Source organism: Equus przewalskii, chromosome 11 (assembly GCF_037783145.1).
Source record: "Equus przewalskii isolate Varuska chromosome 11, EquPr2, whole genome shotgun sequence".
NCBI classification, from domain to species: Eukaryota; Metazoa; Chordata; class Mammalia; order Perissodactyla; family Equidae; genus Equus; species Equus przewalskii.
The window spans coordinates 13311627-13323134 of NC_091841.1; the positions used below are offsets into that span (position 1 = coordinate 13311627).

Consider the following 11508-nt stretch of genomic DNA (forward strand, 5'->3'; position numbering starts at 1 on the left):
TATTTCACTTCACAGTGCGAGAAAGGAGAATGCAGGTGAGCTATTCCAGTGAAAACACCAATTCAGTTATCAATTGACCAACTTCTATGAGTTTTTCCAAATCAATCTAGTCAATAATATAACTGCCCTATAAGTTATAAGACAGTGTTCCACTGAATATTTGCATGCATGTCTTTTCTCCCCTTGACATTACATTCTACGCTTCATTCTATAAAGAATATAGCACAAGGTTCTCCCCAATATGCTACTCCAAACATGATTCTGAATTAAATTAAAAGAATAACTTGTTATTAGAATTGGTTGTTTTCTATCAAGTGAGAGAGGGTAATTATAAATACAATGAGAAAATAAAAGACAAATCTTTAATTTTCAATTTCATGAGTGATGCAGGGTTGGTGAGCCGAGTCGTTGAAAGAAAGATTTCTTGGACTCGCAAGATCTGGCAGTAGTGCTTTTTATTTAGAGAATAGTGTGGGATAGCATGGGGACAGGACCCATGGGCATTCAGGCTTCTGCATGGGGACAGGGCCCAGGGGCAGGAGGAGCTGCTGCTGCCGCCGCTTCTGCTGCAAACATGGCTGGAGAGTAAGGCTAAGGTATGTGAGCCATCTCTTTACAAGACAGAGGAAAGAACATGGAAAAAAGCTAAAATGGTATCGGTGCAGGAGGGGTCTGGCCATTGGGTAGTCCCACAACTTTTAGATAAGAATCAAATCTGATTAAGTAAAGGCCAGAAGCCACCACCCTAAATCAGTTACATGAGGTTGCCAGACAGTAACCAGCTTAAGTTCTTGCCCTCCCCATTAAGAGTTTCCAGAGATAAGGCCAGCCCCCCTTCCTCCTGGTGCAGAGGGGGAGGCATGGAGATTTCCTTCACAAATGCAAATGTCTCTCAAAGGGCAAGCAAACTCTGCTCCTTGGAGGAGCCTGCTTCTCATCTGCAGTTTTAAAATTAACTGGCCTAAAATCTTCATCGATGAGGATCCAGTAATTCTCATTCTAATTTGTTAAATTAAAATGAATCTTATTGCTGAAAAAAATGCAACTTTGGCACTTAACTGTTTTTAATGCTAGTAATACTTAGGCATTGCAGAAGAGGGAGACAACTTCTCTACCCTCTAGGTCCTTCTGGTTGGTCTAAGAATTAAATTGATGTGAGACAGAACAACAGGAGAAAATCAAACAAAGCTTTATAACATGTATATGTGGCAGAAACCCAGAAAAACTGATAAACTTGCCACAATGGCCATGATTCTCACCTTAAATACTATCTTCAGCCAAAGACAAAGGAGAATTTTGGGGCTGTAGGGAGACAGTTATGGGAGATTGTCAGAAAGATCACAGTAAACAAAAGTAAGGTTATTATGCAGATTTAAGTCCTTGCCTTTCTTACTGATGAGAGTTTATACAGATAAAGTTACCCCCCTTCCTGGTACAGAGAAATAGGCACCTTTACAAATGGAGATTCCCTTACAAATGTAAATATCTCTTACAAAGTGTAACTTCCTCTTGGTTTTCAGAGCTTCTCCCATGTCTTCAGTTTTTAAAAAATAGCCAGCCCAAAATAATTCTCATGCCAAGGAGACATATCTTGAGGTGGCAAATTCTGCTCCCCTACTTTGAGCCAAAATTAAATGTTTCCAAGGAAAAGTAAAGCCAATATTAAAAAAGTTTAACAAATGTAGTCAGATGTTGTGTCCAAATCCTGCCATGTTTATGGCCTGACTTCATTGGGTAACATAAACAATAAGTGGATATGATCCAAAAAAGTTTTGCCAAATATTTTTTCCAGGAAATTATAAATTGGATGAAATTAATGCTTCATATTTTCCGCAATAAAAGGAAATTCCCTAATACAAGAAGTACCCTTTTCATAGAAATTCCTTTATTTATAAAGGGTACACTTACTTTATTATCAGTGTAGCAAAATATGTTTAATTAATTTGAACACAATATGTCATTCTTTGATTATATTTTTTTAGTATACTCGTTCTTAAAATGACTAATTTTTAACATTATTATAATTAACAATAAAGTTGGGAATATACATACCTAAAATGTTTCAAACTGATTTTACTTTAATTTTGTAATTCAGAAAGTCAGAAATCTACAGGTGCTGTCTTAAATAATGAATGCATCTTCAACCAACACATACTCATTATTTTACTTGTTTGATATTGTTTATTGAATCTCCATCCTGAAATTAAAAATAACGTTGAATTGAAATAGAATGTCAACATATCAATAGTTTATATTTACCTTTTTCAATTTTGCTGAAGTCACTTCTTTCTCACTGATGATATTTTTGTAATTTTAAATATTAAATTATTTAGGATCTTTAGCATTTTTAAACAATAACTTAATTTGCTCCTTTTTTTGGTGAGGAAGACTGCCCCTGAGCTAATATCTGTTGCCAATCTCCCTCTTTTTGCTTGAGGAGGATTGTTGCTGAGCTAACATCTGTGCCAGTCCTCCTCCACTTTGTATATGGGACACTGTCACAGCATGGCTTGATGAGCAGGGTGTAAGTTCGTGCCCAGGATCTTAACCCATGAACCCTGGGTCAGCAAATTGGAGCCTATGAACCCAACCACTATGCTGGTGGGCCAGTTCCTAATTTGCTTTTTAAAGAGCAAGTGTTCTTTATTGAGGAAATATTCACTTCTTCCCTGTGGGAATAACTCTTTTCCCTCTTTACATTTAATTGCTAGTTAAATGCTCCTGTTTGCAATTAATTTGGTGTATTTTTCCAAAGAATTCTTCCATGGTAGAGCAGAGTTCCTTCAGTCTCATTATGTAATGTAATTTCATCTACTCTTCATTTCCCAAATAGCCATGCACTCATGGGTGTCCTAGAAGAAGAAACACTTAAGGGTTTGATATCACCTGAAGGAAAATGTTCTAATTCCTTATTTGCTGATTTCTTATGCGTCTCATTTTATTTTCTAAAATTCCTCTGAATAAATCTTTTCAGTAAATCATGCATTGTTAACATCATCTTGACATGTTCTACTCATTCTCTCATCTTTAAGGGATACTAGTTTTCACTGTAAAAGTAGACATTTTTACACGGGGGTAAATTTTAAGAAGATAAAGACTACTTTGTATTATTGAAACAAAGATTACTTTATTAAAATTATGACTTTTCTCTAAGACGCTATGGCAGCCCTTGCATAGGCAAACCTAGCTCATTAATGAACACTACAAACAAGGATTAAGAAGAAGTATCTATAAAAATATTTGAGTTAACAATCTCTCTTTCTTATTGCAATATTTAATAATTTGACATGTCTCAATTTTAACCCTCCTCCATGAACTTTAAGGGGAGAACTACTTTAAGCATGAATTTAATATCTCCAGCCCCGAATTACTACATTCCTGTTGATTAACTTTTGTTTCCAAATCAATTTGCTATTGTTTCGGTAACAGTCATTATCCATGCAAGAGACTCTGCTCATCTTTACTCATTTGGGAGAACATTTCTTCCACCTTTGGTCCTCAGCAGTTTTTCTCAGTCAGGAGGTTATAGTCCTTTTCAATCCTTTCACTGTACTTGTATTTGGAGATAATAGGTGGTTCCAGATCTCTGACCTCCACTGGCTTGGCAAAGCACCACCCATCTCCACTGCCAGAGAGGTAAAATTAGACACTAATGGGCATAACAAGAGCTTCATGTTTTCTGACTCTAAATAGAGTGCCCCTGTTGTTCCGAGTAGTTTCAGACAGCAGTTTATCAGACAGCAAGTGCCAATGGGAACGTTATGATTGATTTTGTAACACACTGAGTTTTGGCCAACTGACTCAATCACGTATTCTTCATTGGAAAAGAATATCTAAATACCCAATTTACACTTAGTGAGAATTTGAAGACTATGAATAGGCTTGACACAAACCCTCTATGGCCAGAAAAGAAGATTCATCTTATTTTTTAATTTTCCACAGACAACACTACATCACTGGGACAAATTCTGAGAAAGGACTCCTTGCTGAAGCTGGAAAATATTCTCATTGCCAACTGAAGATATCACTGTAAATATGTGCTCTTTTTCCCCTTTATCCACCTCCTCAAATCCCTTCCTCTCTGGTACCTACTAATCTGTTCTCTTTGTCCATGTGTTTGTTTATATTCCACATATCAGTGAAATCATGGTCGGTGTTTGTCTTTCCCTGTCTGGCTTTATTTTGCTTAACCTAATACCCTTGAGGTCCATCAAAGTGGTTGCAAATGGGAAGATTTTGTCTTTTCTTATGGCTGAGTAGTATTCCATTATACACATATACCACATCTTCTTTATCCATTCATCTGTTGATGGGCACTTGGGTTGCTTCCACGTCTTGGCTTTTTGAATAATGCTGCAATAAGCATGGGTTTCATGCCTCTTTAAATTGTTAATTGCAAGTTCTTCAGCTAAATACTCAGTAGAGGGGTAGCTTCATCATATGGTATTTCTATTTTTTTTTTTTTTTTGAGAAATCTTCACACTGTTTTCCATAGTGGCTGCACCAGTTTATTTTCCCATCAGCAGTGTATGAGGGTTCCATATTATCCACATCCTCTCCAAAATTTGTTATTCATTGTCTTGGTAATTATACCTATTCTGACATGTGTAAGGTGATATCTTATTGTGGTTTTGATTTGCATTTCCCTAATGATTAGTAATATTGAACATTTTTTCATGTGCCTCTTGGCCACCAGCACATCTTCTTTGGAAAAATGTCTGTCATATCCTCTGCTCAACTTTTGATTGGGTTATTTCTTTGTTGTTCAGTTGTATGAGTTCTTTATATATTTTGGAGATTAACTCCTTTTCGGATGTATGATTTGCAAATATTTTATCCTTATTGTTGTGTTGTCTTTTCATTTTGTCATAGTTTTCTTTGCCTTGCAGAAGCTCTGCAGTGTGATGTAGTCCCATTTGTTTACTTTTTCTTTGTTTTCCATGCCTGAATACACAAGATATTCAAAAAGATACTGCTAAGACCAATGTGAAAGAGTGTAATGCCTATATTTTCTTCTAGGAGTTCTATGGCTTAAGGTCTTACATTCAAGTCTTTAGTCCATTGAGTTAACTTTTTATATGGCATAAGAAAACAGTCTACTTTCATTCTTTTGCATTTGGCTGTACAGTTTTCCCAGCACTGTTTGTTGAAGAGGCTTTCCTTTCTCCATTGAATGTTATTGGCTCTTTTGTCGAAGATTAGCTGTCCATGGATGTATGGTTGTATTTCTGGCCAAGATGTATCCCTCAGTACTGCCTTTACCATACGTGAATCATTGTGCAGAAATCAATAGAGTTAGGCGATCACATTTAAAATGTATGTTGAAAGGAACTAAAGATCAATTTGATGAGGTGCTCTTCAAAGAAAATAAGTATTTATAATATTTCTCTTTCTCCATCACAATTGTAAACTCTCTGAGAGTTCACTTAGTCACATTTGTGCTCTCCACAACATCTAGCAAAAGTTTTACATGCAAAATATGTAAGTAAATATTTTCTTTGCTTTTTGTTTTCTTGTGAAAGGAGAGTGATTAAGTCATTATGGTCAAGGGTTCTATCTTACTCATGTGCATATCTTTCTTTGATATTTGGACAATAGTGTGCATATCGGCATTCAAAAAAATTAGGTTATTTGAAAATTTTGTTTCTAGAATGCTTTAAAAAACATTTCTTACTTATGTATGAAAAATGGCATGGTAATTAACAGACATATTCCTTTACAAATGATTTTCCTGAATGGTTAAATTATGGAAACAAGTATACACAGAATTATACCTTGTATATATGATTTTAAATAATTGTTAGTCATTCTCTTATATCATGCATTACAAACAAACTTCTTAAAAGAGAAACGGTGTTAGTGGCTTAGCTGGCAGGCTGTGATCGTGGCTCACATAAAACGAAAAGAGTGGAAGACTGGCAATGGATGTCAGCTCAGGGAAAATCTTCTTGAGCAAAAAAAAAAGAGAGAGAGAGAGAGAGAATCAGTCTTCAGTCTTGGGAGTGGTTGAAGGTAATTCATGTGAAGAGATCTATGTGTGCATATGTATATATTTGATTTTCACATATTTAATTTTATTCTCTGATCTATATTACTCTGATCTCTATTGTCTTCTGTATACTTCATTTTACAATGTAATATTTTACATTATAAACTATTATCAGTGACAACTTATGAAACATGCTATGCATGGTTTTAGGGACATATTGAGACTGTCTATCTCATCACTCATTCCCTTTTCTCAGACCTTTGTGAGATTTGTTTCTTTCTAAGTATAGTGTCTGAATCAGATGGGTTGCTCTGAAGATTTCTCGTAATCATCACTGAGAATTATTAAACTGATTACGTTTAGTTTTTTTTCTTTTTATATCAAGGATTTTTATTCATGTATTCTAAAATACAGTGCTCATTTTTATTATACTTGTGTGAAACATCATGAACTTTGCATCTTATTTTTATTTACCCTGGTTGTAATTGTATGTATTACTTTTATTTTCACTTCTATTGAATATACATTCTTCTATAGATAATTTCCAAATAATATTTTATTCGTATTAATAAAATTACATATGAATTGTTCTTTTTAGGTAGGTAATGTTTTTTTGATTGTTTCTTTCTAGGAGCAAAAGTACATCACATTTTTCTTGCATATCATAAGCAGTAGTAATATATTTTATTTGTCCAAAGTTATGAATAAATGTCTATATATATTTTTCAATATGCTCTTCATATTTGTCAGTGGCATACCTCCTATCATTCTCTCTTCTAACTGCTCTTTCTGTACCTTCTAGGCCCTGTGATTCACATCTTTCCAGAATGGGCCATGCATATCTTTACCTTTTCTTCTGTCATTCTTTCTGCGGGATTCTCCTAGAACTCTTTCTCTTGACCAATCCCAATGATCGACTCCATAGTATTGTGATTATGTCAAGAAGTGATCATAGTATGTGAAATTTGCCAAATACCTTCTTGTTTTATCATGCTGAAAAAAGCCATTCAATTTAAAATATGTTTGCTGTATCAGGCATCAAAATAAAAACATAGTTTTTCTTTGGAATGGCAAATCTGTAATGCCTTTGTTACGTTCCTGTGAAGCAGTTGTATTCCTTGAGTTTGTGTTCTATTATACCACCTTTCGGATACATTTTCCATCAAAATTTTTCAAATAAGATTATTTTTCATAAGTTGTTTTATTTCAAGCAGTTGCAAAAATTCCTGAAGAACAATTATTCAATGAAAATAAAACAAATTAAATGAAATTGACCTTTTGATATCATATAGAGTCAGACTTGCTCTCATACACACACACAAAGATTAGCCATCCATTCAGAAATGAATTGAAGATTATTATCTGATAATTGGAGAACGTGCTGTAGAACCAGTTAAGATTTTGATCATATTTGCCTTTCAAAATATGGATGTGGAGGGATGGATAGAGAAGCTATCCACATATAGCTAGTAGAAGTTACCCTTTTTTAAGAGACATTTTTAAGGGAATTCTCCATTTGTAAGGATGTCTCCCTCTCAGTGCCAGGAAGAGGAGGATGACTAAATCTCTAGAAACTCTTACAGTGGAGAAGGTATGGACTTAAGTCTGCATAAGGATCATGCCCTCATTTACTGTGCTTTTCCTGGTAACCTCTTATAACTGGCCCCTATCTACCTATCTGTCTATCTAGCTATATGAAGCATAGTTTAAATTGTAATGAGCTAGGGAATGAACCTATTCCATCATGAAATCAAGAGATTTAAAATCTCTGATCAGACTTTGGTTTCTGCCATGACAATAAATGGTGCAAGAATAGCCCTGAAATCGTAAACCACACTAAATGTGAACAAAATGGATTTCAATGTAGGGAAAGTAATGGTCAAGAAAACCTTGCTCCTTGTAATTTTGCAATCGCCAGGCCTATTGAGGTGGAATTTACATTGAAGATTGCCTTAGCTCTCATTTGGCTTAACACCCAGGGTTACCTATTGTCAAATAGGGTTATGCCAGCCTTTTAATCTCCAAACAATCGTGTCTTAGTTAGTACTAAGTTTTTGATACTAGAAGAATTGCCTCTCCAAATTTCCTCAAAGATATAATAATACAAAATTGTTCCTTTATCCACACCGACAAATTATCTCCTGAAGTTCTGGAGTAAGAGCAGATTTTCCTGTAAGAGTCACTTTTAGATCTACATGAAAAGTAATAATGATGCCATGGATTAACACAAGATTCACAAGAATATTTTAATTTGATTCTCAGTCTATCCCTTTTCAGATCCTTCCTTTGCTTCCTCATCTTGGACAAATAATCCTCAATAAAACATTTCAGCTTTCTTTTCATATTTTAATTTCTTTTCATTCACATTTAAGAAAATATTTGACCTGGTTAAACACAGAAATGTGTTTTTGGCCACTAAATTAACTATAAAATGTTTACTAATCTCAGTACTGATTTTGCCCTCCTGCTTTCCTTTTTCTTTTATAAAATAAAAATAAGTATACTAACGTAGTAAAAGAAATTGCAGAAATATTGCTATGTGGATGAATTGGGTGACTGTCAAACCAGAATGGAGAGCCTGCACCACATTGTCCTTGTGATGACTCAAAATATCTATTTATCAGGGCCTGGCCTGTGGCTCAGCGGTTAAGTTCACACATTCCACTTCGGTGGCCTGAGGTTCACTGGTTTGGATCCCCGATGCAGACATGGCACCATTTGGCAAGCCATGCTGTGCTAGGTGTCCCACATATAAAATAGAAGAAGATGGGCATGGATGTTAGCTCAGGGCTAATCTTCTTCCAAAAAAAACTATTTATCATCTAATGAACACTTCTAAAAGAAGTTATTTATGGACCACCATTCAATGTGTAGTACTTAAAACTCTGGATTTTATCGAAGGATAATATAACATTGTTCATGGTATATGATGAATTTTAATTATAAGATGAAAATTAGATACCGAATATACAGTAGAATAATAATTATGCAAATATATAGGTACACACATAAGCATCATATGAACAAAAGAAAATAACTGGGAGAAATTCATCAAGATGTTCCAAAAGTTTGGCATTGTTTTCATTTTGTTCTTTGAATTTTGTTGAATTCTAATTTTTTTCCCAACGAACACATTTACTACCATGATAGCATCACATTTTTAAGTATAAAAGTGTTTCATTGTGAAAAATATATCCTTCCATTCCTGACAGTTTCAGTCAGGGAGTAACGAAGTATTTCTCTAGAAATAGCATCTCCACCACCTCATTGAAAAATTTAGAGCATCCAAAGGAAGACCAATCCATCAGGCTCTTCAATGTGTGGCTTCTAAGGGATAAGACAGCTATTTTCTCAAAATGTAACATAGCTGCATTTAGTCCCTGAACATTTTTCCTTGGAAACATGCCAAGCAATGTTCCATTGAAACTGGTCCCCAGGGGTGCCCAACTGTAGCAGTATCATCAATCTGCCATATATTAGGTGCCGTAGAATTCTCAGGATGAGAGGAAAGTCATACTTTGCTCCACTTATGTTCAGAATAGGTCTCTGATATTCTTTTTAGACATAACTTCCAGGCAAATTTTCCATTTCTAGATTGATTTATTTTTACCTCAGAATAAAGCAAAAAATGAATGCACTAAAATTTAAAATGAATTTATCTCAAAAACCAAATATTATATTACAGAAATTTTCAACTCAAATGTTTTTCATATCTTATTTGTGCGAATAATTTGAAGTTGACAAATTTTTAGACAGATGACACTGGAAGACAGTTTTGTTACATGAACTGTGGCTCACAGTAAGTACTATTCTCAACTTAGTGGATTTTAGATAGAAGCAAATAAAGTGGTGGCATTATCAGAAGATATGCATACACATATCATTTAGACCTTACCCTAAGTAATGTCAGAACTTTTGGAAACAGAAATATAGAGTAGATAGAATCAGAGTCTACAAGCAATGTACATGTTTTAGAAATGTAATTTTTGGAAGAAATTTGATTTGGGATGTCAAGTTAGGGAAACATCATGTCTTTTGGAAATTAATTCTAATATGTGGTTTATAGTTTTAATATATCCTGCTAAAGTTGAAATTCATTCATCATTAGTATTAAATAATATTGGAAATAAAAGGACAGTAAACAATATATTAAAACTGATTTCCATCATTGTTTAGTATATATCTAGCATTTTTTTCTCGGGTTTTCTGAAATTAATTATGAACAGGAATATAGTCTTACAAGCATTTATTCTGCAGTCAGTCTATCTTGCTAGAATCACATGGATTATATGCATTAATAAATAGAAGCATTTAGAACAGTGTCAGATTTATTCTAATTAAGCAATGTTAGTTTTTGTTATATCGTGTCCAAATATCAATTTATACCTATTTCTATATTTGGCAATCAGATTTTTTCCATCGTATTTTGTAAACCACTCGTTATTATCAATTTCTAGAAAGATTAAACTGATATAAATATTCAAGACTTTTCATGTAAACTCAAACCTTTTCAAGTCATCCCTGCTAAGTATCCACTTTGATTTCTCAACAGTTTAAAGAAGCTGAACACAATGAATAGAAGGAATAATACAAATCTGCCTGACTTCATCCTTATAGGATTGACAGATTCTGAAGAGACCCAGCTGGTTCTCTTTATGCTGTTTCTCCTGATATACCTGATTACTGTGCTGGGGAATGTAGGGATGATACTGATAATCCACCTGAATGTCCAGCTTCACACCCCCATGTATTTTTTCCTCAGTCACCTGTCATTTCTTGATCTCAGTTACTCAACAGTCATCACACCTAAAACCTTAGAGGGCTTAATGACTTCCACCAAGTGTATTTCATACATGAGCTGCTTCACCCAGATGTACTTTTTTGTCTTCTTGGGTGCCACTGAATGTTTTCTTCTCTCCTCAATGGCCTATGATCGCTATGTTGCTATCTGCAATCCTCTACGCTACCCAGTTGTTATGTCTACAAGACTCTGCTGCTCCCTCACCTTTGGGTCCTATTTGATTGGCTTTACAGAGTCTTTTACCAATGTATTTTGCATGAGCAGATTGCATTTCTGCAACTCCAATGTAATCCATCACTTTTTCTGTGACACATCCCCAATTTTAGCCCTGTCATGCACTGACACACACGACATCGAAATCATGATATTCATTGTCGCTGGCTCCACATTAATGATGTCTCTTATCACAATATCTGTGTCCTATGTGTCTATTCTGTCTACTATCCTGAAAATTACTTCCGCTTCAGGAAAGCAAAAGGCCTTCTCTACTTGTGCCTCCCATCTTCTGGGAGTCGCTGTCTTTTATGGCACCATGATTTTTACTTATTTAAGGCCAAGTAAGTCTTACTCATTGGGAAAGGATCAAGTGGCTTCTGTTTTTTATACCATTGTGGTCCCCATGTTGAATCCACTCATTTACAGTCTGAGGAATAAAGAAGTGAAAAATGCTCTCAGTAGAGCCATGCAGAAGAGAGAGGGCTCCAGGCAATTAAAATAA

At 34.9% G+C, this 11508-nt stretch overlaps 1 protein-coding gene across 1 annotated transcript; it reads left to right on the top strand.

Moving 5' to 3' along the window:
- The first annotated feature begins 10560 nt into the window (after positions 1–10560).
- Positions 10561–11508, top strand: OR8H1 (olfactory receptor family 8 subfamily H member 1). Its single transcript, XM_008543697.2, has one exon. The coding sequence runs from the start codon at positions 10561–10563 to the stop codon at positions 11506–11508; it is 948 nt and encodes a 315-aa protein (XP_008541919.2).